The sequence below is a fragment of the Trifolium pratense genome, linkage group LG1, assembly GCF_020283565.1.
Source record: "Trifolium pratense cultivar HEN17-A07 linkage group LG1, ARS_RC_1.1, whole genome shotgun sequence".
Classification (NCBI taxonomy): domain Eukaryota; kingdom Viridiplantae; phylum Streptophyta; class Magnoliopsida; order Fabales; family Fabaceae; genus Trifolium; species Trifolium pratense.
The window spans coordinates 52,221,111-52,248,784 of NC_060059.1; the positions used below are offsets into that span (position 1 = coordinate 52,221,111).

Consider the following 27,674-nt stretch of genomic DNA (forward strand, 5'->3'; position numbering starts at 1 on the left):
CCTTTCCTTTATTTGGGCCTTCCTATTGGGGGTGATCCGAGGCGTTTATGTTTTTGGGAATCGGTTCTGGATCGTCTAAAGAATCGATTATCGGGTTGGAGAAGTCGATTCCTCTCTATTGGTGGTCGTTTAGTTTTGCTTAAATCTGTGTTGACCTCTTTGCCTGTTTATGCTCTTTCTTTCTTTAAAGCTCCCTCAGGTATTATCCCTTCTATTGAATCTATTTTGATTAAATTTTTTTGGGGGGGAAGTGAGGATCTTAGGAAAGTGTCTTGGATTAACTGGAATACTATTTGCTTGCGTAAGGAGTATGGGGGTTTGGGGGTTAGGCAGCTGAGGGAGTTCAACTTGGCCTTGTTGGGCAAGTGGTGTTGGAGGATGCTAGTGGATAGAGAGGGTTTGTGGTTCCGAGTGTTGGCAGGACGATATGGGGTTGAGAGAGGTAGGTTGTGTGAGGGTGGAGCGCGTGGGTCGACATGGTAGAGGGAGTTGGCGCGCATTCGGGATGGTGGAGGTGAGGCAGGGAGAGGGTGGTTTAGAGAGTGTGTTTTGAGACAGGTGGGAGATGGGTCAGACACTTTTTTCTGGATTGATCCATGGGTGGATGGTACTTCGTTGCGGGAGCGGTACGGGCGGCTGTATGATCTGGCATAGAACAAATCGGCTTCAGTGGCTGAGATGTTTTTGCGTGGGTGGGAGGCTGGAGGGGAGGCGTGGGAGTGGCGACGTCAGTTGAGGGCGTGGGAGGAGGAGTTGTTGGAGGAGTGTCAGGCGTATCTACTTACCATCTCCTTGCAGGATCATGTTTCAGATAGGTGGCAGTGGCGGGTTGACCTGGATGACGGCTACACGGTTCGTGGTGTTTATCAGCTTCTGACGACTCAGGATACAGTTACTTTGGATGCTGCGTCAGGACTTATCTGGCACCGCCAGGTTCCTTTGAAGGTTTCCATTTGTGCCTGGCGACTCTTGCGGGACAGGTTACCTACCAAAGCAAACCTGGTTATTCGAGGGATTTTATCTACGGAGGCTCATCTTTGTGTCTCTGGTTGCGGTGAGGTTGAATCGGCTCAGCATCTGTTTCTCTATTGCAGCTCTTTTGGCTCTCTGTGGTCCCTTGTTAGCTCCTGGATTGGGTCTTCTTTGGTGACTGCTCAGACTCTTCCAGACCACTTTGTTAAGTTTACGGATTCAGCAGGTGGTTCTAGAGCTCGACGTTCTTTCATGCAGCTCGTATGGTTGGCTAGTGTTTGAGTTGTGTGGACCGAAAGAAATCATCGATTGTTTACAGGCTCAGCAAACTCGGTGCATCATATGTTGGACAAGATCAAGACGTTCTCTTACCGGTGGTTGAAAGCGACGAGTAACAATTTAGCTTTGAACTGCCACAGTTGGTGGTCTAGTCCTTTGCTTTGTTTGGGCCTTGTATAGTTTCTTTTGGTTCCTGTATTTTTGACTTTATTTGTAACCTTGGTTAGTCTTATTGGTACGTCTTGTGCTAAAAGACTATTATTTATATATATATATATATATATATATATATATATATATATATATATATATATATATCTCATTTTGGCTTGTTAAAAAAAAAAAATATTACTTTTCAAGTTATGTGTGTTACAAGTTTACTAAAAAAACGTTAAACAACAAAAAAAAAATTGTATCCATGGTACTAAAATAAATAAATATTAAAATAAATAAAAATGACTTTTCAAAAAATTAAATAAATAAGTTATTTGTGGTAAAATAAATAAATAAATATTACTTTTCAAAAAAAATAAAAATAAATAGTAGGTTTACTTATTTTTGAGCTTACACGAAATAAATATTACTTTTCAATCTTACTATTACTAAAGGCTTGTTTTAGTTGACTTATTTTTGAGCTTACACGAAACAACTTATACAATTAAATACGTAAGCTTTTATGTATTATTATAAGTTTTTTAAGGTAGTTTACGATAAAATAGCTTATAAAAGTACAATTTTTGTTAGTAAAAACTTATAAAATAACTGAATTTGGTATAATGTATTACTTTTCAATAAGAGTAACTGAATTTGGTCATGAAAGTGAAACTCCATGAAACTTAACATACAAAGTGAGGATTTTTGAAGCAGTTGAATTGGTATATGCATTGGAGGTAATGAGAAAGGAATGGACTTTTTTAATGGTTGGAAGGTTATGGCATGAATTTAACAATGCAGAGATATTGAGAAGTGGAGGTTTCTTTTGTTAGGGTCTCTCATCTTCATGGTTGGTGTTAATAAGAATAGTTGTAGGATTACATGATTTGCAAGAAAAGGTCAAAAGTTGTTTCATTTCAGCTGCTGCTCCGCAGACCGCAAAGAATGCAAATAGAGACTGTAACACACCCTCTCTTTCTGAGGTTATCATCAGTAGACAATCTATCATGGAAAATTCCCCATACTAGGAACGATCTTGATGGCTGATGAGAGAAAATCAAATTATACCAAGATATAAGAGTCTGCAAAGGATGCAAGGCCCGAAAAGCTTATTTAAAGGACAAGGTGTCCAAACAAGGAGCCAAAACTAATTGATCATTCTCCTGAAACAAAAGGTATGTTCATGAAGGGAAGGGAAGGAAACTTCAGGGATAAAGTTTGAGGGATCACCCAGTTCTACTTGTTAAAAGATGCCACCTGATCCAGATACGTGCAAGTTACAAGGAAAAGCAGCAACTGCAAAAGCATTCTGCATAAAACATATAAGCTTTTGCACAGAGAACTCATTTTTCAATTTATCAAAATTTTGCATTCCAAAAACAATATCAAAATATCACGCCGTTGGGTTCTCAGACTCACTTTGAGAAACATATAAGCTTTTGCACAGAGAAAGCCTCCAAGGAATGTAAAGAACTTTTTGGAATAGAAATTCCACTCAAATTCTTGAAGTGGTTAACTGCAATTCATACAACTTCAACACCAACATAGACAGTTCAGTACAAATCACCCATTATTTGTGCAATGCACCAAATTTCAGCTGGAAAAACAGATCAGACATCGCAAATTTGAAATGAAGAATAAAAAAAATGGAAACAGGAGGAAAAAAAGAAGAGGCAATTTCTATAAGAGATATATACAGCACATTATTTGCCAGAGACAAAAGATTGTGGTTTACTTTGAACATTATGTGTCAAAGATGGAAAATTCAAATGAATAACAGACACAAATGACACCTACATCTCCAAAATTCAAATATTTAAATTTGAGCTAAAAAGCAGCAACATTACAAGTTTAACAAGGACTTCATTCACAAAATACCCACTAAAGAAAATTCCCATGGAAAACATCCTAAAACTAACACAAGTTGCAGCCATCACATAATCGCTTACCAATGAAGCTTCCGAATAAAAACCGCATAACAAAATCAAAATATGAAATTCAAAATCATAAAACAAATCAAAATTCTGAAAGTTCCTGCAATGTAGGTGTAATTTTTCAATTCTTTGATTCTGAGTAAAGAAATAACCAATAAAAATGCTGCATTTGAATTCTTTATGACCCAATTGTCATACTACTTTGAATCTTCTCATAAGTTACATCCCACTATTGGCAGGCCAATGTTTCCTTTTTCATCCAACTTCCTCTGTTTCACCTCATAAATTGCACAGTACCAAGAACCTAGTCATTGAGTGCTCTCTATCAGGGTCTTCTTACCAGTAATCTCCACAGGAACATTTCCCTTCGACAATTCGATGAAACCGATTTTTGTCCCGCAAAGACACTTCTCTGCCATAGACTTTTGAGATATATTTAGCAAAGTTATGGCAATCAACACAAATACGCAGATTTTTTATGACACGGATTGGAACACTTTCAGGTGTAGCAATTAGACCAAAAGACAAAGCCAACTTTTCACTGTGGCCTAGAAGTATCTTCTCCTTCTGCTCTTCATCCACATCATGTAAAACACAACTCAAATCAGGAACGTAACCAACCTCTTTAAACTTAACTGATAATTCCTTCACTTTCACACATATCTCTTCTCGTCTTGGATGAGAGCGATCACTTGCGCTGAAAGTATGAAGTACTTGATCAAGCTCAATCCAGCTTCTTCCGGGCTCTTTTGTTACTGTCTTCTTCAACATGAGGTCCCTTAGTGATCTTACATCTTCCCATCTTCCTGCCAACGCATATAAATTAGACAGATTAACATAATTCCCAGCATTTCCAGGCTCAATTTCGAGAAGTTGATGACCTGCAAATTCACCAATGTCAACAACATTTGAGTGTACCCTGCAAGCACCTAAAAGGGAACCCCATATAGCAGCTGTTGGTTCAAAAGGCATTTTTTTAATGAATTCAAAAGCTTCTTCTACTCTACCAGAACGACCAAGCAAATCAACAACACACCCATAGTGCTCCATCTTTGGCAAAACTCCAAAATTTCCACTGGTCATCTCCTGAAAAATATTCAGTCCCCTGTCTTCCAGTCCTCCATGACTGCAACCAGATAAGACAGCCAAAATTGTGACACTGTCGGGCTTGACTTTGTTTTCTTTTCTCATTAAAGTAAAAAGCTCAAGCACTTCTCTTCCCTCTCCATGTTTGCTATACCCAACAAGCATTGCATTCCAAGACATAACAGTTCTCTCATACATGGTGTTAAATATCCTTCTTGAGTAAGTGAGATTTCCACATTTTGAGTACATGTCAATCAATGAGTTTTGGAGAACCACAAATGAGGGAATTTCAGAGCGAAGAACATGGCTGTGCATCTGTTTACCGAGATCTAGAGCAGCAAGCCCAGAAAGCGCAGTTATAACACAAGTATAAGTAACATAATTTGATTGCATTCCTTCCCCTTGCAAACGGCGAAATAGCTCCAATGCCTCTTCATCCAAACCAAGTTGTGCATATCCAGAGATTATAGCAGTACAAGAAACTACATCTCTTTCTGGCAAGCATTCAAACACTGTTTGAGCTTCACGAATTTTACCATCTTTGGCATACATGTCAAGGAGTGAGTTGCCAACAAAAACATGATCTTCATAATTTGATTTTATGATAAGAGAGTGGATTTGCCTCCCTAAAATAAAACCCAGAGACCTTGTACATGAAGTGAGCACTGTAGCAAAAGTGAACTCGTTAGGTTCCGTACCTATGAAAAGGCACAGTTACGTCAGCACTTGTAAACCAGTAAAAAATAAAAATAAAAAACCAAAAATTACGTCCAAATTTGATACACAAGAAAATTCAAATTTTTAACTTCTAGCTCTTTCAACATGCTTATCACAAGATCAATAGGTCTTTTATGCACAATCTAGGTGCAAGTCAACACAAGTATCTGCGATTAAGTCCTTTTTTCAAAAGACCATTACATAGAATTCCATGTTATCAATTTGGGTATAACAACACAAGTATAACAACTGACAAAACATCTACTCCAACATACAAGCCTTACTTTATAAAGCAAAATCAAGCACCCAATGTAGATCAGTTCCTAAATCACCTCACTGACGAGGTCTGTTTGGTTTGAAAACCATTTCATTTTCACGTTATTTTAAGTGAAAAGTAGTCCCTGCTATTAAGATGTTCGAGACTAAATTGATGAATTTTCATATACTTCAAGGACTTAATTGAAGGATTTCATATACTCTAAGGATTATTTATTATATTTATTTAGTTTAGGGACTAAATTGGAGAGAAAGTCATAGTTTTGGGACTAAATCAATGGTTGTGTCCTTAATTAAGAATTATCAATTTTGTTATAGTTGTGCAAGGTGCAAACCAAGGGCTATTTGGTTTGTATTATTTGAGCTTATTTACTAGGATAAGTACTTTTAAGACGGTTTGGGAGAGCTAATAAAGAACATCTGACATGTCCATAATCTATTTTTAGCTTATTTTCACAAGCACTCCATGATAGCTTATGAAAACAACTTATAGCCTTATAGCTTATATGAAAAGAATTTCACTTTATTGTATCTATTATTATAAAAATAGCATCTTTTTCTTGACACATTATAGAATTAGATTATACATAAGCGTTTATGCTATAGGCATTTAATTAAAATGTTTAACCAAACAAGGTCCGAGTATATATAATATATACCTGATCTTAACATTTGAATAAAAAGATTCAAAGCTTGAGAGGCATACCCTCTCTGACAATATGCCGAAATCATAGCAGTTCACACAACATTCCGTTCATGCATTTCATCAAACACATGGCGGGCATCTCCCAAAGAGTCACATTTCGTATATAATACAATCAACCTTGTTCTGAGAAACACTGGAGGAAGATAACGGGTTTTAATCATGTGGGCATGGACTCCCATCATTCAGCAACCTGACTGAACTCGCCCCTTTGAAATTATGTGTGACGCGTCTAATTATGTTGTAGGGGAAATCCTTGCACAAAGGGTTGAAAAAGCAACCGATGTTATTTATTATACTTCTAGGACTTTAGAATTTTTTCGTATTTATCGTAGAAGCTCCCAAATATAAAACTATCTTGTCTAGTTTTGCAGCTGAAGCAATTGCTTTGTAGCTGAAGCAATTGTAGGATGATTTAAAGTCGCAAAAATATTTTTCTCATTACATTTTTCAAGTGAGGGGCAACCTTTTACAAAATGGGATAAAGTTAAAGGAAAAAAAAAATGCTATTATAAAAATTAGGGAATCAAAATCGCAAGTTTGTAAAAGTTAGAGGATCAAAAGTATAATTCAGCCATGTAATTTTCTTTTCTCATGCTTGTCCCTTTTCCATTGGATAAAAAAGGTACTATAGTTATTTTGAGTTTATTTTAGTATAGGTGAAGCACCATTTTCATCTAAAATCTTAAATAGTTCGATTCATATAGTTTAAACATGTAGTAAAATTAAATTTCTTAAAAAGAGAATTTGTCATCTATTTAAATTTTACTATTCTAGATAATACACTATTATGGAGACCTCAACTAGTGAACCTCATAAGCTTTTTGTTTATAATGTTTCTGGGACATCTATACTAAAAATGTTCGTTTAATTTTGTAATTACGTCGTGAATTTCGACTTACTTTTATAAAAAAAAAATAATATATATGATACCAAGAATTTTTTTGAGTCTACCACGTAGTCCATCGAGTTGTATTAAAAAAATGTAAAATGCTGTTATTTGTCGTCGTCTCTTCTAAGAATCAATTTTATGAGTAAATGGAATCATCCTCACTCACTTGTTATCATCATCATTTTCATGGCATTATTACTTACAACTATTTCTCACAACACTTTCCATTTTGTCACAAAATAATCAACCATGCTCAATTTCCCTTCACTCTCCATCTCCAACCACACTTTTTCCTACAACCCCATCAACTACAATCACATCCCACCTTTAAAGTTTCAATCTTTAGCTTTATGTAGCTATGGAAGAACTAAATTTCCATCTGGGTCATGCTCATATGGACTTAGAAGAAAAAGGGTGTTGGTTAAAGGGGTTTTGAAAGTAAAGGAAGAAGGTGTGGAAAGTGGAAAAAGAGTGGATTTTGGAGAAGGGTTTGATGCAATTGTTATTGGGTCTGGGATTGGTGGATTAGTTGCTGGGACACAGTTGGCAGTAAAAGGTGCTAGAGTTTTGGTTTTGGAGAAGTATGTTATTCCTGGTGGAAGCTCTGGTTTTTATAATAGGGATGGTTATACTTTTGATGTTGGTTCTTCTGTCATGTTTGGTTTCAGTGATAAGGTTGGTTCCTTTTATTGAAAAGTGCTTATGACTTGTACATAAGTGTTTTTCAGCTTATTTGCATATGCTTTTCAGGATAGGGTATGAAAATGATTTAAAACTTATATGAAAATAGTTTGACTTTATTTTATCCTTTGTTATAGAAATAACTTAAACATGAGCGCTAATATGATAAGGATTTATGCTGTGAATGATTTATTAAGCCTTTTATCAATACATGTCCTTAAGCTTGTTTAGATTAATTTATTTGAGTTTATCTACTACTACTAGTATAAATACTTGTGAGACTGTTTGGATAGGCTTATAGAAAAACGTCATGACATATCCATAACCTGTTTTCAGCTTACCTCCATAAGCTCTCCCTGATAGATTATGAAAACAACCTATAGATTCGGACATTTTGTCTAGGCATACTCATACACAAGTACAATATTCTCTACTTATTAATAGTATCAGTGCCGTTGTTATTAGCTAGTGGCAGTGAACAAAATTACTTTATCGAGTTCTCCTTTTAATTAGTATATAATAATGAAAGGAAGTTCAATGAGAAGTAAATTAAGAAATCAAGAAAATAGGGGTAAATGTATTGCTTGATTTTCATGGAAAATCTCATGACCATGAGTTGCCTTAGGTAAAGCTTGGTTTCTGATCAATTGATCTCCGCATAACTGTTGTTTGGAAATCAAGCTAATAGTAGCTTGGGCAGTGATTTTTAGTTATTGTTTTTGTTGAATGTCATGGTTCTAACTTCTAAGGATTATAACATCATTTACCTTAAATTTGTGTAGGGTAATCTCAATTTGATAACACAAGCATTGGAAGCAGTTGGTTGTCGGATGGAGGTGATACCAGATCCAACAACTGTTCATTTCCATCTACCGAACCACCTCTCTGTTCGAGTGCACAGAGAGTATGACAAATTCATTGAAGAACTTACGAGTTATTTTCCCCATGAAAAGGACGGTATCCTCAAATTCTATGGTGAATGCTGGAAGGTTTGTCTTAATTGAGGTGACTGCAGCCCCCTTATAAGGCGTTTTTGCCTCCACTTGTAATTCATTTTTTCTTAAGAGCTTATTTGTGTGATGGCTAGATTTTCAATGCCCTGAATTCATTGGAGTTGAAGTCGCTAGAGGAGCCACTCTACCTTTTTGGACAGTTTTTTCAGAAGCCGCTTGAATGCTTGACATTAGGTACTTTCATTTCTTATGTGGCTGCAAAGTTAAAATCATAAATTCCAAATTTTGAAGGTAGTTTTGGTTCCTATTAGCTTTTCTGATGACATTGTTATATGGCAGCCTATTATTTGCCGCAAAATGCTGGAGCCATAGCCCGGAAGTATATTCAGGATCCGCAGTTGTTGTCTTTCATAGACGCAGAGGTAGATACACCTAGTAATCTGATTCAGTTAGAAAGTTCACATAATTTAATAGGAAAGTGTTAAAAGTCATGAAGAGTTATCCTATGAAATGTGTTTCATTAGCTAAAATAAACAGTGCCACATTAGCTTTTCATGATAAATATTTTTTTCATGCTAAATAGCATTAGTCGTTCACTAATTACTCAGTTTATTTACACATGATTGGTAATTTTGCTTCATAAAAACTCTATGGTATTGCAGTGTTTTATAGTGAGCACGGTCAACGCGTTGCAGACTCCAATGATCAATGCTAGCATGGTAACATATTCACCTAGCCTTTTGCATTCTTTCATTTCATTCATGCAATGTTCTTATTGTACTTTTGAAAGTGTCTAGGACTGAAGTTATGCTTCCATTTCATTGCTCTTTGTTGCAATGGATAGAAAGATCATTTATTGACCAAATAGCCAAAATTAAAGTAACTTGAATTCAATCCAACATCGATTGCTTCTTTATTGTATTAATTTTTTGTCTCCAGGTTCTGTGTGACAGACACTTTGGCGGTATTAACTACCCTCTTGGCGGTGTTGGTGGGATTGCAAAGTCCTTGGCAAAAGGTCTCATTGATCAGGGTAGTCAGATACTTTACAAGGCAAATGTCACAAGTATTATCACCGAGCAGGGCAAAGCCGTAAGTGAGATATCAGATTATGAACAAGGATGGCATGTTTAGAAAATATGTATTTTATTTATCATCATTTGTACTATACTTTTGGCAGGTAGGAGTGAGGCTTTCAGATGGCAGAGAGTTCTTCGCTAAGACCATAATTTCAAATGCTACCAGATGGGACACATTCGGTTGGTTATAATAGTGTTTATAAGTTTTTTTTTTTCTTGTTAGAGTTTTGAATGATTTTTATCTAGTATCTTTCTCTGCCTTCATTAATTCTTAGAGGTAATCCCAAATTACATAATGTTACAATGTAGGAAAGTTAATAAAACAAGAGACACTTCCGAAAGAGGAAGAGAACTTCCAGAAAGTTTATGTTAAAGCTCCATCTTTTCTGTCAATCCACATGGGGGTTAAAGCGGAGGTTTTACCTCTAGATACAGATTGTCACCATTTTGTGCTTGAGGTAATTTGAAGTTTCCTCAATTTAGAAATCTTAATCTATGAAGTACTCGCAGACACTAGACACAACACTAACACTAACACATAGTCACTGATAAAATTTTTAAAAATGTAAGTGATTGAATGTAACTGCATGTGTCAGTGTTGTGTTGGTGTCAAACATGGCATGTGTCAGACACCAAACACGCCTTCAATTCGAGGTGTCAGTGCTACACAGTTCTTAATATCCTTAATGGCTTTGAATGAATAATTAATTTTTGCATGTCATTGGCACAATCTAGAACAACTGGACCGATTTGGAGGAGCCATATGGAAGTATCTTTTTGAGTATACCGACTATTCTTGATTCATCGTTAGCTCCTGAAGGTCGTCACATCCTTCATATATTTACAACTTCTTCCATGGACGACTGGAAGGTACGCAATACCGAGTAGTGATTACTGATAAATAAGTTTTAAAATTTTCACCTTTTGCGTGCTTCAATGACTTAAGAAGAAACTACCCTTTTCCCCTTACCCTTACCTTCTGTTTTAATCTTTTGCGGATACATGTAAATCTCAAAATATAAAACATGTTCCTGTTTTCTGTTCCAGGGTCTCTCAAGAATCGATTATGAAGCAAAGAAGCAGGTGGTAGCAGATGAAATCATAAGCAGATTAGAGAAGAAATTGTTTCCTGGTCTTAGATCAGCCATCGATTTTATAGAGGTAGAACTAAAACCATATTACCGTAGAAGATATAATTTGTAATATCTTTTATTTTCTCATTAATTCAATCTCACATTGAGTAAGCCAAATCTTTATTATTTGTGTAATTTTTTTTTCTGAACATTTAACCCCAACTCTAGGTAGGGACACCAAAGACACATCGACGATACCTAGCCCGCGACGAGGGTACTTATGGACCAATGCCACGTAGCATTCCAAAGGGATTATTAGGAATGCCATTTAATACAACAGTAAGTTTACTTTAAATTTGTTTTTGATTGAATGACAGGTGTTGGGTTATAGAAGTAGAACATTCTCGTATGATATGCTTTTAGAATACACTGATTAAAACTCGATAAAATTTGTTTTCAGAGCATAGATGGTCTTTACTGTGTTGGAGACAGTTGCTTCCCTGGACAAGGTGTTATTGCTGTAGCTTTCTCTGGAGTTATGTGCGCTCATCGAGTAGCTGCGGATATTGGTAAGCTAGAGCTCTCACATTCCGTAGCGGGAAACTGCTTGCAAGTTGAAAGTATATTATGATAAAAAGAAAAATATTTATTATTCTGAAAGTGTAAAATTCATTTAATATTTTTATTTAAACAACAGGGTTGGAGAAAAAGTCACCTGTTTTAGATGCCATGCTGCTTCGGTTGCTTGGTTGGTTCAGAACACTGGCATAAGTGTTATAATTTGTTTGATCCGTGAGTCTGTATTATCCTGTATAACATTTCTTTTTTGTATATTTCTTTACTTTTTTGTTGGGGAGGAAGGGAAACGGATTCGTCACATTTACAAAGGTATAGAACTAGGGCGTCCGATTGGACAAATCATGAGATGTATTTAAAAGAAAATTTTGTAAAGTTGGAATTATGAGCTGTCCTATTGCAATTTAATGGAAAAGATTACTTAGCTGCGTGCAATCGCGTGCTTCTATAACTGCAAAGAATCCGAATCCGGGAGTGAGGGGCCGTGAAATGTAAATGATCTCTGTATGATCAGTTTTCTTTTATCCAAATAAAGAGTTATACTACCAAGATATGCCTTTCTGTAAATATGCATTTATAGATGCTATGCTTCTTTGGTCTTTGGATTTTTTTTCTTTAATTTTTTTGAGTTTAAGGACATATACGAAAAACTGTCTTTCTCTCTTTCCTATCTTGTCCAAACGTCAACCACTGCAAACCACCCTTGTAAGTCATTCCTCTTCCCTTCCAAATCTAAATCCGACAGTCACGATGTAGCTCCGGTCTGTGGTGGTGCACTCGCGTCTACACGCCATCACCACCTTGGACCCCAACTGGGGTTGTTGATTATCAGTCGTCGGTACTGTCGCGATCTGCTTCAAAACACGGTCTCTGGGTTCGTTTAGGTTGTTGCAGATCTGATTGTTTATGCTCATTCTGAGTTGTGGCTTGTTGGTTCACGACTCTAGGTTCTGGTTGTAGCTTTTCCGGCGGCCTTGGGTCTGTGTGGTGCTTATTCCGATGGTGTGGCCAGTTTTGGTTTTTCTGTACATGGGTGTGCCTTCGTCGTTGATTCTATCATTACTTTGTTCTGGTTGAGCAATTTGATTCTGGACTTAGTTGATTCACTCGAAAGAGTTATGGTTTTGCGTCCTAGGTGCTTTTTGCGTTTAAGATGGTTTGATGGCCACTTGTCGTTGTCGTGGTTTCAACGCAGTAAGTTCTTGGTTTGTGTATCTGCTTCTGTGTTGGTGGTCAGGTTCATTTGCCAGTCTCGAAAGGTCCAGGTTCATTTGGGCTCGTCTCTATTTTGATTGCTCGTGACCATTCGTGCATCACACTTTTTTTGCAATTTGGTTTCCGCCTGTATGCGGGTTCGCAGCATTGTGCCCGTGCTGCGCGTATGTTTGCTTGTTGTATACGACCACTTTTGTTGTAGTTGTTTGACACTTTGACTGTTTGTATTACCCGATAGGGCTGATTACTACATTTTTATGTGGTTTGACTAGGTCAGGTTCATGTCCCCCGGTCTTTGTACTTCCTTATATTTAATCTACTTTTCTTTCGTTTGCTTAAAAAGAAAATGGCATATACTTTCAGTGTAAATATGAGAGTCCTCCATTTTTTTTTCTTCATTTCATAACATCTTTTTTAAAATGCAGTTACAAAAGTGAAGTGATGTGGCAAAACAATAGATTATATTGGATGTCAGTGTTTTTGACCACATATAGTTCTATAACTATCTTATTATCTACCACATAACAAGAAAGACAAATGATTTTTTTTGCATAAGAAAATTTAGTGGTTAATTTGTTAGGGGGAGAGGGAATTTGTTAGCAACAGGGATCAAAATAAAACCTTAGACTTCCTTCTTAATACTGCCATCATTATCATTATTGCTGTCAAATTCGGCTTACACTTAAGTTTGACTAATAATATGTAGCAAGAAAATTATCCTCTCTAATTCCACTATAGCAGTTACAAAGCTTTAGTCATTGAAGCATTTTCAAGAGTTAAGTAGTTTCCACAAAAAAAAAACCTCTCAAGATACTAATGTGTCTACTATAACATATATCATATATGCATTGTTGCATTTCAACATGCTAAATGAAATACAATATACACATGATTGAACAAAAATAAGGCCAGAAGTTTCAGCCCTGCCATATTGCCTGCATGTGAGTCTTCATTTAAAATTACTCATGCAGATATGAAGCATTTTTCCTGAATATTTTTAACCTCTATTGAAGTTTCATTCGCCGCAACGAAAGATATGCCAAGAAACGGTAACCGAAAACCATGGCAATCAGTGCAGCTACTTCTGTCAAACCACTGTCAATTTTGACTCCATTTATGACAGGTGTGAGATGTTCATATTGCACTTTGAGCAACAGCTTGTAAGTGTGGTAGTTGAAAGACATGTAGCGTATCCATGAAATGAATATTGGTACTTTCTGCAAAATTTAGTATCATGTTAAAATTCTTCTGCTAATAAACTGCATGTTATCCGTGTCAACTATTTGATCATAAAATTTAGGTGTGCATGTAATTTTACCTGGACAAAAAATCCTCCAGCAAGCATGAAGGTCATCACAGTTACCGAAGCTAGAGTTGTTGCTCTTTTCAAGTCCATAAGCGTAGCACCGATAGCAAGTCCAAGACCCTGCGTCACAACAACCAGCCATTATCAGCACTGTAAGTTAGCTATTATAGTCAATGTTTTAAAAACTGAACCGGCGAAACCTTTAGGTCATGGTTCAACCGTTTTAAACTGCTTGAACCAAGATGAAACTGCAATTGGACCGCAAAAGCTGTAGTAAAGGCCGGTTTAAGGTTCAACCAGTTCAAGCATTCGGTTTGGGTTTTAAAACATTGGTTTTTGTTTTATTTTTGTATTGTCTTCTTAGTAATTTCTGAAAAGCATACCTGAGCTGCAATGATGCAGAGGAAAACAGTAAGAATGGTGAGGAAAAAGGGGGCAGTGCTTAGTCTCAGACCAGCCATGAAGTAAACAACGAGGAGAAAAAGCACCGGTAATATCAGGTCTAATGGAAGGTCACTTGTAGTTCTAGCAAGGAAGTATGCGCTTAATCTGTACATATCTGCTGCGCGTTCTTTATTCAACATGGCTCTCTCTTGAGGAAATGTAAATATTGCAGTAAAAACCGGAAAGAATCCCCAGAACACAGCAATGAAGAAAAGGAGTCCTGCCTGCAAATTACAAATGTTCAAATGTTATTGAAAGATGATCACGTCTTATGATGCGTTTGAAAGAGCTCATTTCTAGTTTGTTTAGGCTTATCATATGTACTTGAATAGACCCTGATTGGATAAACAACTTAATTAAATGTTTTTAGCATTAGCGCTTATCGTATATATAAGTGCTTATATATTAGCAATTTCTGTAACAAAAAAAAAAATATAGTCAAACTGTCTTCATAAGCTATTCTAAAAACTTTATATCTTACTAACATGGCATAAGCTATTTATATAAGCTCTCCTAAATAGTCTCACAACACAAGTGTTTATAACAGTAAATAAACTCAAATAAGTCAATCCAAACGGGCTAAGTGCTGGAAAAACTTATAAAAATAGCTTATGACATGTTTTCAACTTATTTTGATAAACTTTTTAGGATGTGTTATAAAAATAGTTTACCTGATCTTGCAGATCTTTTGGGTTCTTAGCATCTGATTGCCACCAGAGTAATCCTAAGATGATTGCAGTGGATAAAACTTGTGTGATTCTCAACCAGCTAAAATAGTCATGCCTCCTTTCTTTGATTCCTCTCCAAAAAAGTATGGAAAATTGCTCATCCCACCTTGCTCCCCATTGTCTTTGTGGACATACTTTATCCTTCAAAGCTTCATCTTGAGGTACAGAAACCATTATTTTTCTCTTCTCTGTTTCCGCAACTCGAGATTCATATGCCTCCACCAGATACTGTTAAAATTCACATGTTCAAATATTTTCTCAAGGCCTGATTAATGTATATAGTGAGTCAAATATATTGGAGTTTCTTTGTGTAGATACAATAGAACATTAGATTATGTAGCTATGAAGTACTGACACACACATGAACACTGACACATGTCGGACACCAGACACTCCGTTTGAAATATCGATGCTACAAAGTCGTAAACTTGTAGTAAAAGAGAAAGAGAAATTTTACCTCATGGACTACTGCTGGTGATGGTTTTCCATTATATTTTTCAACTTCTGCATTTCCAATTAGCACTTTATCCTCCAACTCTGATGGTACGGAAACATCATTTATGTTTCCATTAGCAAGGTCTAGCAAAAACTCTGCTGGATTCATGGAAATAAGCGGTGTACATCCTATAGATTGGAAGTAATTCATTGCTTCTGATGCTTTTCCAAAGTAAAGCAAACTCCCTTTCCCAAGAAGGATCAACTTGTCAAACTTGTGGAAGAGTCTACTTGACGGTTGGTGAATTGTTGTTACAACTGTTTTACCCGCCTACGATATAATTAACAGGTTAGTCATAAAGATTTAGTCTCGAGAAGATACACGCTGATTCATCAGTAAAGCATGGAATTAAACAAGTCACTGAACAGTGTTGTCAATCATAGATGCGAAAAAGAGCAATTTCTTTAAATTCTGCTACGTTACAATGCAATATCACGGCTATAGATGCTATTTAACAAAATTTGTACTAAACAGTGTTGTGGAATGATAGCAATTTGTTTAAATTTTGTTATGCTATATGCTATGAAGGTTTTATAATACCTCTGCTATGTCTTGCAGCATCTGAACAATCTTCAACGCGGTTGTTGAATCCAAACCAGATGTTGGTTCATCAAGAAACAGAATAGAAGGGTTGATTATGATCTCATTTCCAATACAAACTCTTTTCCTCTCTCCACCAGATATTCCGCGAACAAATGAACCACCAATCATAGTATCTTGGCACCTGTTTTCATGCATACAATACGAAACAGTTGGCTTCTATAACTAAGGAATAATATGTGTATATTGGTTATAATGCTTATATGAATTTTATGCTTATAATAGTTACGGAATCATTTACCTCTCCAAGCCAAGCTCATAGATGACATCTAAAGCTCTTTTTTCCTTTTGCTCCTTAGTGAATGTCTTTGGAAGTCTTAACCGGGCTGCGTATGTTAACGTCTCTTTCACAGTCAGGTGAGGAAACAAAACATCATCTTGTGTCACAAATCCTATCCTGCATGCCATCATATGCTTCTTGTAAGTACAATACTTATCTTATTGATAAAAGAACATTTTGATCACCAAACAACTCTGCAAAATTCCATTCTGAATTTGAAACTTTTTATTTGTTAAGAGTTGCATTAATCTGTTTTTTTTGTTGTCCAGGCCCTATGTAAGTCACTTTGAACTCCGACTAATTTGAGTCAAGTTGACCATAAACAAGGTAAAGTTTTTTCTGTGTCTAACTTTTTACTCGCAAGAGTCGAATCAGTGACATTATATGAAGAAATCCAAACTACTCGTCACTTGTATCATCAGAATCTGTTATTTAAGGTGTGTTAATTTAAGTAGTATATTCTAGTTTCAACAAAATCATGCTATGCCACTGATTTTAGCAAAAACTACACTTTTGAATTTCAATAAAATCACATTGCCATCGTGATTTCACCAAATTCACTGTCAGTCCAAACATGCACTGAATCACATGGTAAATTGGTATATAATCTAATAAATATACTCCCTCTGATCTCATATATAAGCAAAGATTATTTTTTCAGGTTCATTGAATAACTAATGTATCTGGTTCATATTACCAGATACATCAGTTATTCAATGAACCTGAAAAAAGAATCATTTGTTGCTTACATAAAATCGGAGCGAGTATATAAGAAAGTAATCAACCCTAGCTAGCTTGGATTTTGACCTGCTTTTAAGGAACTTGGAATATGATTGGTCATTGTAAGTGATAGAACCACCAACTGTGTGCTGAGTTAGCCTTCCTCCAAGGAGATTTAAAAGAGTTGTCTTTCCACTTCCTGAGGGACCCATCAATGCCAAAACTTCACCTGGATTTACAGAACCACTTATCCCATACAAGATGTCTTTCTCTTCACTTGATGTCATGCCTTTCAGCACTACCTTGTAGGTCACATCAGTGAACTGCATATATTCCAAAATAAGTATATATATAATAACTCACCATCAACAACACAATATAAAATATAGGGTTAAATACCAAAATTATTATTTGAAATTGTAAGACTGAAATTGCAAAAAAAATAGTCTCTGCAGTTGCGCGCAGAGGATACCCAATTAACACCAAAAAAGTACATAATACATTGATAACTTGAAAAATAAATTTGTTTACTAACAAAAAACACTTATTATTTTTAACTTGAAACTTTGTACAAGACTGAACTGAACCATGCTATTGTTAGCCATGTTCCACTTGACCTTGTTCTTGAAAGCTTCATCCTTGCCTGCTCAAATACACAGGGCTACATCAATCTCATATTCTATAGATCAAGGTTTGAGCCCTGGTTGAGCTAGTTGCAAGAATACTTGAAATGAGAAAAAAAAAGCAAAAACTCAAAACTTTATGACATGTAAAATAAAATGTGTACTAGTATATTATTTATTACCTTTAGATATATAGGCAGAGTAGGTTCTGTTTGAAACTTTGTCTTTGTCCTAATTCCTGCTTCAATATCCTCAGCTGCAACATACATAATTAACCCTTAAATGTAGGAAAATAAAGCTCCTTAATAAGGAAATTATGATTAGTTTCAATTAGTATATGATTGTATAAGAATGTGGGGGAGGTGTTATATTTTAATGATGGCTATATATAATATCTAGAAAATGATATGCATGGATATGATTTTCGTATGATTGATTACACTACTACATGATCCGTTAAAAGGGTGCAATATATATTGTAATTAGGACACACAAGTGGGGAAGACAAACATGGACCATGATGTTTATAACCTATAAGACGAGAAGATTGACCTAGACAAGTTGTAACTGTGAAGTCAAGATCACTGCATAAAAGTCAATCAGAAAATTAATTGAGGGACCATAAATGATTTAAACAATATTAACTAACTCTCCAAGAAGAAAGGAAGATGAAAGGTGGAAAATAGAAGAAAGAGATTGTTCATTGGAGAAATGGTTTCCATGTACTTAATCGTTGATTTTTATATAGTTTATAATCTTAATCGTTGATTTTTATATGAGACAATTCACGAATGGTTTATATAAGGAGACGTGTATTTATTGAAATTATAATATGTACGATATAATTTTAACTTATCATCCAACGTGCCGACTAGGTGATTGTAGAGTTCTTGGATTGTATATGGATTCCAATCCATTCACTTTAATATGATAATTTCTACGGCGGATCACCTTAGACTAGTAATTGAAAATTGATCAAAACTTTAATATGATGACTCACATTGGTTCTATGAAGAAGTTTATAGTTTTTTTATAAAGTTTGATACAATGACCTGATCAACGATAGTTTCTGTATTGTTTTATTGTTTTTGTGACACCTATATCGATCAAGTCATTATTTCAGTCACAGAGATAAAAATGGCCGTAAATTTTTACTTTTAAAGAACGACATATCTCTTCGATGGTGTTTGAACAATTTCATGCATTGGTCCATAGTGTGGTCCATGGTGGAACTTCCCACCTAATTAAATATAATTGGTCCTTCAAGACCATAGTCAACCAAATTGGTCATGTCCCCCTTGCAAAAATAGTGATACGAAAAGAAGTGCAACTTGCTTCTTGTTATAGAAAGAAAGTTGGAAAAGAGGAGAAAAGACAAAAAGATCAATGAGAAGAAGTCACTCCCAGCACAAAAAGTCACACATAAATCACATCAATAGTGGAAAATTGAGCATACATATGAAACAATAATTGTACATTAATTGCTCATAACGATGTTACTACTATTTTGTGTTTAAAATCAATGTAGCATTATGAATTTGCATGTGCATAATCATTTTACTCTAATGAAAATGACTCAAACATAGACAGCAGTAGTCACTACTACTGTTTTCGTGTGCTGTCTAGTAGTGTACATGAATTTTTGGACGTTTAGTCAAGAGATTATGGTTAGAGAGGTGGTTGGAAGGACTGGACCCGGCGGCAATGATACATGATATTAGTTTAGATATTATATGGGGCATTCTATGCGGTTTCACGTCGTAATCGTTGATTTGATAATCAGACCGTTCATATTTAAAATATAGTTTTATAAAATAAAATAATCGTAGTCGCCAATCAGAAATCAGATGATTCAGATCAATTACAGCAAAGTGTTGTAACTATAGAAAGTTTGATTCCGGCATTCTATGGCTGCCGTGTATAGGATGATTTCTCAATTCATCTCTCATTTACTATTCTTTTTTCACTAGGGTATTTTGGAGTACCTTAATTTTAAGAATACAGAGGGATGAATTGTGAAATTAATAGATTGTTTGAACTTTTTTTTATTGGGTAGTTTAGTAATTAAAATTTCAAAATAGATTAGTGGTAGGGACATTGCACTATATGTGCAGGAGTCCGGGTTCGAATCCGAGACACTTTACTTATTCACTTTTAAGGTAAATTTTCTAGCCAATAGGCTACTTAATAAAAAAAATTAGTGGTAACCTCTAATATTTTTTAGTGCAAGCTTTTTGGTTCAAATCCCTATAATATTTTTTTTTTCATGATTTTAGTTCTAGTCATTATGATGTGTCCTTTTGATGTTATATATGAGGATAATTATTTTTGTTGTGTTTTTATGTTATTTACAATTTAAATAGAGAATGATTATTTTTGCATTTTTTTATTAGGGATCATTTTTAATATTCGAGCAGGGCCACCAAATAGTCAGAGATGACCCTGATTGCATTATATAAGAGTTGGAGTTCAAATTCAAAATTATACTTATTTAAATAATGAAATTCTGGCCACTAAATTATTTGACTATAAAAAAAATCACTTTGTAGATTAATGTGTGACATACTCTTACTTCTTATGATCTCCAAAAACACATCATGTTACGTTTCAAAAACACTGATATGACAAACAGTTTGACATTTGTCAACGATGATGTGGCAAATGAAGTTGATTCATGTGGTGGGTGATTCATTAGATGACAAGGATCGCTGATTCACATGGTGATTCCAGGTTCATTTGCCACATCATCGTTGCCAAATGTCAAACCGTTTGTCATATTAGCATTTTTGAAATGGACAATAACGTTAGAGACTAAAACCAAATGAATTTGCACATTTAATGAGTTTTAAAAAAATTAAAAATACAAGGACTAAAATCAAAATATCGCGTACATATATGGACGAATGTGTTATTTAAACCTAAAAAAGAAAGAAAAAAAGAATTTAAAAAAAAAAAAGCCTAAAAAAAAAAACTAATTTCTATATTCGAGAGTGGAGACCACCTAGTGAGTGAGCAGTCAGGGCCCAAATTTAGTTGCTTCACATGACTTCACTTGTAATACAGCCCAACTAATTTATTTAGCTACGGACGTACCAACAAAATAGAAGTAACTGTACTCACTCTGTACTATTGCACTAAATCCAACGGACTGAGATTCTTTTCTGTAATTTTTTTTTTGGTACATCTTTTCTGTAATTTAAGTCACAATTATTACACTTATTTATATTTAGAGTTTTATTTTTGCCACTCTATCGATTCTGGGGTGAGCCCTACGAAATTATCAAAATATTTCGTCCGCTATTTTATAATGTCCGCTACTTAAGTAGTCGAAGGGTAAAATGGAAAACGTGTAGGGCGCGCGAGTAATCGGTAGGGTGGCAAAAGTAATTCTCTAAATTTAAGTCGATAATTATAGATGAAAAGTTTAGATTTACACAATTTTTATAAATGACATTCGGGAGAATCTGAAATTGATTTTTGTTTGGAACAATTTTTAACCAACTTTATTTATTTCGGGACCGAATTCTGAATTATTAGTTTTTTTCTTCGAAAACCAGAAGGTTGAAATAAAAAAAAATTACTATAAATGATCTCCATCGTAAAATTTAAATTAGACAACCCAAATCTGTTACAACATCTTACTATAACAGTCAGAAATCAAAATATAAATCTACCAAAGTAAAAAAAGTTAATTTCTATTTTAGTAGTAATTAATATGGCAAAGAAAAGTTTATATTTAATTTATCTCAAGTTGTTTCAGAAAAATTCATCTAAAGTTAAAAATTTCAAACTTTTGTGGAAGACATTTTTATAATGTTTTATACATATTTATAAAAAATCATTCAAAAATTTAAAACTTAAAAGACTAAAAATTTATGTATAAAAGAACTTGTATGGAAAAAATTTTGAAATGATTACTATATAATATTTGGTTAACACTCCGGTATTCATTTTATTTGATCATATGTTAGTATATTATTGAGATCGACAATTCTAATAGATCCATAAATAGTGTTTAATATAAAAAAATTAATAAATATTATTTGTGAATCTATCACAATTGTCCACTTCAACAAGTGTACCGGTAGATATTTAGCTTATGAAATTAGTTTACTATTCAACTTTTTTTTTTTTTTACTGGGGAGGCTGTTTTAGTTAATATATCTCATTTTGACTTGTTAAAAAAAAAATTCTTATTTTTTGTGAAATTTTACGATATGATACTCTTATGAATAAATTTGAACGGTTATACTACTATATTTATCTAGGAAGCACCGACACCTCTATGATTAGGCGTGTCGCGGTGTCCGATACTCGTATGACACTTGTACGACACGTGTCGGATAGCTCATATCGGTGTCTAAAAAAAATTCAAATTTTCCTTTAGTTTGACACTCTTTTGATCGGTGTCCGACACGTGTAAGAGACTCGTATGACACGTGTCGGACAAGTGTCTCACAAATAATTATTTTTTCTTTGTTTATACACTCCTTATGCACATATCAGATATATCTACAAAAGTTAAAGATGTGTAGAAACAACAATATTAATCAATGAGAGATTGAAGACATTACATTTTGATTACGATATTTTTAGTTTTTTCGATTGTAGATGGATAAATAAAGGTAAAATACTCTCATATATTGTTTAAAACTTTTTTTTTAAAAAATAACTTGCTCAAATTAGATTTACATGTATATATTTTGGTTTTCAATTTATATGTTTTATAAATATGTAGCGTTGTCGTGTACTATATTTTTTACATTAACGGTGTCGTGGTGTCCGTGTCCGTGTCGTGATATTCATGCCGGACTCCATGCTTCATAGATACTCACTCCGTCTCAAAAATGTTGTCTTTTAAGGTTGTTTCATACATATTAAGAAATGTAATGATGTTATTAAAAGAAGTAATATTTTTACTAAATTACCCCTATTAGTTATTGATTTGTTTCCTTGAGAATAATGCATATAGTAATTATTAGGGATACAATTGAAAAATATTACATTAAAAAGTGAGAATAACAATTATTTTAAGAAAAAAATTTATTCCTAAAATGACAATTATTTTGGGACGAAAGACGATTTACACTCGTTTGACTCTTGCGTTTCACACGTATAATAGATTTTGTTTAGCCCTTACCCAAATGTCACTTTCATAATAAATTAATTGCATACTTTTTTTTGTGTTTGCTAATTAGAAAAGAGAAATCCACCAACATCTACAAAAGTAAATCAGAGACCACCAACCCCACCACCCATATATTTTGTGGTCACCATAGCGGCACGAAGCCTTACTTAGGCATGGGTAACATTTGTTCTCATTACTACTCTAATAATACACAAACACAAGTAGTAATTCAACTAATAAAAATGTCAAAAATATTAGGTCGGACGTTATGATCATGATTCGAATTCCGATTCTTTTATTTGTGTTTATAAATCTGTAATAATTTTGTGATTTTATCTATCTATAAAAAAAAATAATAACAATTCTAATATAGATGTACAAAACAATTTGCTAAAAATAAAACAACAGAAAAATGATACTACTTTATTAAACAAAACACCTAATCAAAAAAGGGAAAGATAAAAAAGCATCATTTGCGTCATGCAAAAAAAAAAAGAAGAGAAAAAGAGAGCACCATATATGTAACATTTTGTCATATAACTATTAATTTGACACTTTAAATAAAGAGATCTCTCCTTTCTTATACTTTTTTTTTTTTTTTGTTTACACCTTTCTTATACTTTACTTTGAGTTGGATACGATATCAACCCAAAGTAAACTTTTTTAGATAAATGTTAGTGATTTATGTTAGTTTTCAATCATTAATCTAGCTAGTTTTTTGTGACGCTTAATCAACATATTTACAAACGCGCACACACATATACAATTTGCATAGGGTTTAATAGATTTACAACATCAAAATAAAAAAATTTGTGCATTTTTAATACCATTTTATCATAGCACTAGTTAAAATTTTCCATTATTTTTTGCCCACCGTGCATACCAATTAAACTCATTTGCATATCCTAAAATTTATTTTTGCCTAAAGCAAAATAAATCTTATTCTTTTAAACTAAATGCCATGTTAAAAATTAATTTATCTTGTACCATAATCTTGTGAGATAATGAATGAAATTAAAGTAGATTAATGGAGAGAAGCTCTTACGAATCATATCATCGTCACTGAATGGTTTTGTATCACCAATTTGATCAGGAGGCATAGTGAATCCAGTAAATGAAAATGAGAGACCCAAGCTTGCACTTGAAGCTCGGCTAAGAGCCGCGCCGCTACCCAACTCATCAAAATCAATCTTCAATTGAGCACTTCTTGTTTTCCTTATGTGTGTGTTCTTCCTTTCGCTGTGCCCCGGCGATGCCGCAGTTATCCTCCGACTTGACTTCCTCGACAATCCTCCGCTCCCTTCCACTGCTCCATTTGCCGAGTGATCACTCGATTGTGGCGACTTTAGAGCCGCCACCATCGACTCCACCAGCTGATCTGATTTTGTCCTAGATATCCCCATTGTATTTCCTTTCTCCATAACTAAAAAAAAATATTATCCCACAAATTAAACAAAATGTAATAATATTAGATAAGATTAAGATAAGCATATCTTAGTGGAGAAAAATTATGATGGAAGGAAATCAATCTTTACTTGGAGTAGTGGTGTTATTTTTTCTTGGTGAATAGAGTACCTATGTTATATATTATTTGCTTAAGAGTAAGTAATTAAGTAAGACATATCAATCATACATTATTATATATATACTCCAAAGTTCAAAGGCTAGAAGAAGTAATTATAAATTAAATACTAATTAACACAAGATATATATTGCTTAAACATATATAAATAGATGCTTTAACAATAGTAGGTAGTATATTTTATAGGCTAATCATATATAGGAAGATAATTGAAAATATCATTAGCATTTTAAGCTGGCTTAAAAGGAATAGGGGAAGACATAAATTATAATTACCTTGAGAAATAATAAGAGTTGTTTCAAGCTTTCAAAGAAGAAGATATGAAAATGGAATGTGAGACCAATTGAGCTTAATAAAGCAAAGACACCTATGCAAAGTTACAAAATTACCCTCGTATTTCCTTGAAAATATCATCTGCCTGCCCTTGTATAGTTTTTTCAATGATTTTAATATGGATGGATATGAATATTAAAAAAGTAGTTTGTGTATATTTTGTTCCACTTTTAGGGAATGCAAAAATTGATTTTATGAAATTAATTTTGACGTCTTTATATCATGTTTTTAGAGTAAAATTAGTTTTATCTTTATAGTTGATTTTTTTTTTTTTTACAATCTTTATAATTGATCTAGCTTGAAATTATAATTGCGAGTCTTTATCTCGTTTTAAGTCTCAAATTTATTGTTCAATTCACTTTTACATGAACGTATTTAATCAAACATAAATCACTTTATATTTAATTTATTTTAAACTAAATATCAATTCTTTTAAAATTAAGTTTTGTCACCGTAAAACCAAACACACGCAAAGACAAATCATTATGTTAAAAGGTAACACATAACAAATGTTATAATCAAGTTTGTTACTCATTCTCTACTTCTATATCATTGTTCTATTCATCATTCTCTACTTTTATATCATTGTTTAGAGGGATATGAAATATGAAGAGACTATTTTTTAGATAATACGTACCCTTTTCTAATTTGAATTGGATATCTTTTAGAAAATATATAGCCTATTATCTACATTTTTAACCATTAATGCAACAAATGTCTTATATGTAAAATTTATATGGCTAATATTTCAAAGAGATATTTCGGTGGGCAAAAAAACTCTGGCTTTAAATGGGATCCCCGCAAGTGGGGTGGGATTGGTCCCCTTGGATTACTCGATTCTAAGGCCGGATACCAAGTTTTAAAAAAAATATTTCGAAGAGATTAGGTCTTAGCAACTAACAAGCTCAAAGAATTTTGAGCATCTAGATCTTGAAACACTAAACAAAGAAGGTAAAAAATTAGTCTTTTCTCGGACTTTGAAGTTCAAATTTAAACATCCATCGGAGATAAGAAGACGGTTTTACATTTTATGCTGACATACACTTGGCAAGCATGCAAAATCGAAAACGGTTTTACATTTTTCCTAATTTCTCTATAAATAGAAATATCAAGATAAAATTTCGACAATTCATTTCCAAAAAAGAAAATCTGCCTAAACAGAAAAAATACTCACACACAAACACATATAAACGAACAAAGGATACATTCTTAGTGGTTGTAATTCTCAATTGATTAATGAAACTCACCATTCGCATTCAGGGCAATTTTACTTTTTACGTTAATTTACATTTCAGGCACTTTAGAATTTAGGTAATCAAAAACACCAAGACAATCAAAATTATATATCGCAAACCTGTTAATTAAGAATCCAACAAAAATCTAATTTAAGTCATGTTGGGGTTGATTGCAATGAAGGAAAAAAGGTCAAGGAAATTATATTTGAGAAGTCCCGCATTGCTTAGAAAAGTGAAGAGTGGAGGAGCTCAATGCTATATAAAGAGACCTCAAGTTCCTTGTTTCAACACACCAAACAGTAGCACTTTATCAACAATTTAAGTTTATATTTGTGTCGTTTTTCTTTTCTCTTATGCTCTTGTTTAAGAGTATTTGAGATGTAGTTCAAATATTTACTTTGGAGAGTGTGGGTGTACTGGGGCATGAGGTGGTTGAGAGTGAAGTCTATATGTTGTAACAATTTTCACATAGTGTTTATTCTCTGGTTGTCGGTTTTGACAACGGCCGTAGTTTTTTCTCCGTTTTTGGAGTTTCCACGTTATATTCTTGTGTTGTGATTGCATTCTTTTATTTTCTCTATGCTTGTTTTTCTCAACAACTGGTATCAGCGCTCCTGGTTTGATTCAGGAGGAGGGAGTTCCGCTGTGAAGTTTAGGTTAGAGAAAATTGATGTTTGGCTTGTGGAAAATCAAGTCAAGGATGTGCTGATGCAATCTAGGTTACACAAGGTCAACCTAGAGAGACGGTGGTAATAATACTCGACATCAGTTTGGAGAGGCGGTGCTAAGAATACTCGACATCAGTCTGGAGAGGCGGTGGTAATAATACTTGACATCAGTCTGAAGAGGCGGTGCTAATAATACTCGGGTTACGTCTGAAACAACAACTTATTATGAGGATGCGGAGGTGCTAGTGCAAGCTCGAAATCGGTGGAGTGTTGAGTCATGGACTTTGGAAGCTCCTATCACATGTGTTTGAAGAAGAAATACTTTTGAATCCCTAGAGCTAGTTGAAAGTGGAGTTGTTCATCTTGAAGACGGGAAAGTTTGTAAGGTTCAAGGTATGGGTGAGTTTCTTTTAACACGATGCGAGGTATTTTCTTGAACTTTGATGCATGGATAGTAGGTAGATACTTGTTAGATAGTTCTACTATTATTGGTTATGCATCGGTTACTAGCGGTGATTCTCATGTTTTGATTAAGTTATGGATCTTTGGTTGGGTACTTGTTAGTGACATGAGTTTAGTTTGGCTAGTGAAACAAAGTTTACTAGGTGATGTAACTAAACTGGAATTGTTGGAGCCTAACAATGGTCTGAACGTGGTTTCAGAGAAGTTTGAAGTTGTTCAGGTGGCACATGGGCATCGGTTGACATGGATGCAAGTTGTGTGATGAAAGCTTGCAGGCATTGGTTGGCATTGATGCAAGGTACGCGGTTATCTCGATGGTTGATGAACTTCCGTAGAAAGCTAACATGGAAGTTACACCATTAATTTTCAGCAAGGTTTCGAGATGAAATTCTTGGGATGGTTTAGTTCCAAGTGAAGAAAATTCTTGGGATGGTTTAGTTCCAAGTGGAGTGTACTTTGTATGGTGGAGTATGATAATTT

The 27,674-nt window shown here is 34.3% G+C and overlaps 3 protein-coding genes across 7 annotated transcripts; 1 reads left to right on the forward strand and 2 right to left on the reverse strand.

Annotated features, from left to right (window-relative positions):
* Window positions 1-3,607: 3,607 nt before the first annotated feature.
* On the reverse strand, window positions 3,608-6,149 carry LOC123896241 (putative pentatricopeptide repeat-containing protein At3g13770, mitochondrial). Its single transcript, XM_045946658.1, has 2 exons — window positions 6,077-6,149; window positions 3,608-5,122 (listed from the first exon to the last, which is right to left on the reverse strand). Exons 1-2 carry the CDS (start codon window positions 6,147-6,149, stop codon window positions 3,675-3,677), a joined length of 1,521 nt encoding a protein of 506 aa, XP_045802614.1. The 3' UTR covers window positions 3,608-3,674.
* Window positions 6,150-6,981: 832 nt separating this feature from the next.
* LOC123902400 (prolycopene isomerase, chloroplastic) lies at window positions 6,982-11,825 on the forward strand. 2 transcript variants are annotated; one of them, XM_045952115.1, is made up of 13 exons: window positions 6,982-7,687; window positions 8,476-8,682; window positions 8,781-8,880; window positions 8,986-9,068; window positions 9,309-9,365; window positions 9,586-9,738; window positions 9,827-9,905; window positions 10,035-10,183; window positions 10,461-10,595; window positions 10,773-10,886; window positions 11,027-11,137; window positions 11,259-11,367; window positions 11,496-11,825. In XM_045952115.1, exons 1-13 carry the CDS (start codon window positions 7,262-7,264, stop codon window positions 11,567-11,569), a joined length of 1,797 nt encoding a protein of 598 aa, XP_045808071.1. In that variant the 5' UTR covers window positions 6,982-7,261; the 3' UTR covers window positions 11,570-11,825. The 2 variants fall into 2 exon arrangements, with proteins under 2 accessions (XP_045808071.1, XP_045808082.1); XM_045952126.1 differs by having other exon boundaries at window positions 7,635-7,691.
* Window positions 11,826-13,217: 1,392 nt separating this feature from the next.
* Window positions 13,218-24,866, reverse strand: LOC123902374 (ABC transporter G family member 22-like). 4 transcript variants are annotated; one of them, XM_045952081.1, is made up of 11 exons: window positions 24,772-24,866; window positions 23,960-24,337; window positions 17,969-18,042; window positions 17,251-17,486; window positions 16,405-16,560; window positions 16,104-16,287; window positions 15,525-15,833; window positions 15,011-15,295; window positions 14,279-14,563; window positions 13,908-14,015; window positions 13,218-13,806 (listed from the first exon to the last, which is right to left on the reverse strand). In XM_045952081.1, exons 2-11 carry the CDS (start codon window positions 24,333-24,335, stop codon window positions 13,594-13,596), a joined length of 2,226 nt encoding a protein of 741 aa, XP_045808037.1. In that variant the 5' UTR covers window positions 24,336-24,337; window positions 24,772-24,866; the 3' UTR covers window positions 13,218-13,593. The 4 variants fall into 4 exon arrangements, with proteins under 4 accessions (XP_045808037.1, XP_045808045.1, XP_045808060.1 ...); XM_045952089.1 differs by lacking the exon at window positions 24,772-24,866 and adding an exon at window positions 17,751-17,806 and having other exon boundaries at window positions 23,960-24,027; XM_045952104.1 differs by lacking the exons at window positions 23,960-24,337; window positions 24,772-24,866 and adding an exon at window positions 17,722-17,806 and having other exon boundaries at window positions 17,969-18,048.
* Between the last annotated feature and the right edge of the window lie 2,808 nt (window positions 24,867-27,674).

What these genes read in the sequence shown, in the direction of transcription:
- LOC123896241 (XM_045946658.1), bottom strand. Translation starts at nt 6,149, where the DNA reads ATGATTTCGGCATATTGTCAGAGAGGGTATGCCTCTCAAGCTTTGAAT. An exon ending in TATTCAAATGTTAAGATCAG is followed by an intron (nt 5,123 to 6,076) that starts GTATATATTATA and finishes GCCTTTTCATAG; the next exon opens with GTACGGAACCTAACGAGTTC.
- LOC123902400 (XM_045952115.1), top strand. Translation starts at nt 7,262, where the DNA reads ATGCTCAATTTCCCTTCACTCTCCATCTCCAACCACACTTTTTCCTAC. An exon ending in TGTCTTTCATAGACGCAGAG is followed by an intron (nt 9,069 to 9,308) that starts GTAGATACACCT and finishes ATGGTATTGCAG; the next exon opens with TGTTTTATAGTGAGCACGGT. An exon ending in CTTCCATGGACGACTGGAAG is followed by an intron (nt 10,596 to 10,772) that starts GTACGCAATACC and finishes TTTCTGTTCCAG; the next exon opens with GGTCTCTCAAGAATCGATTA.
- LOC123902374 (XM_045952081.1), bottom strand. Translation starts at nt 24,335, where the DNA reads ATGGAGAAAGGAAATACAATGGGGATATCTAGGACAAAATCAGATCAG. An exon ending in TCCAAGTTCCTTAAAAGCAG is followed by an intron (nt 16,561 to 17,250) that starts GTCAAAATCCAA and finishes GATGGCATGCAG; the next exon opens with GATAGGATTTGTGACACAAG. An exon ending in TATGAGCTTGGCTTGGAGAG is followed by an intron (nt 16,288 to 16,404) that starts GTAAATGATTCC and finishes GCATGAAAACAG; the next exon opens with GTGCCAAGATACTATGATTG.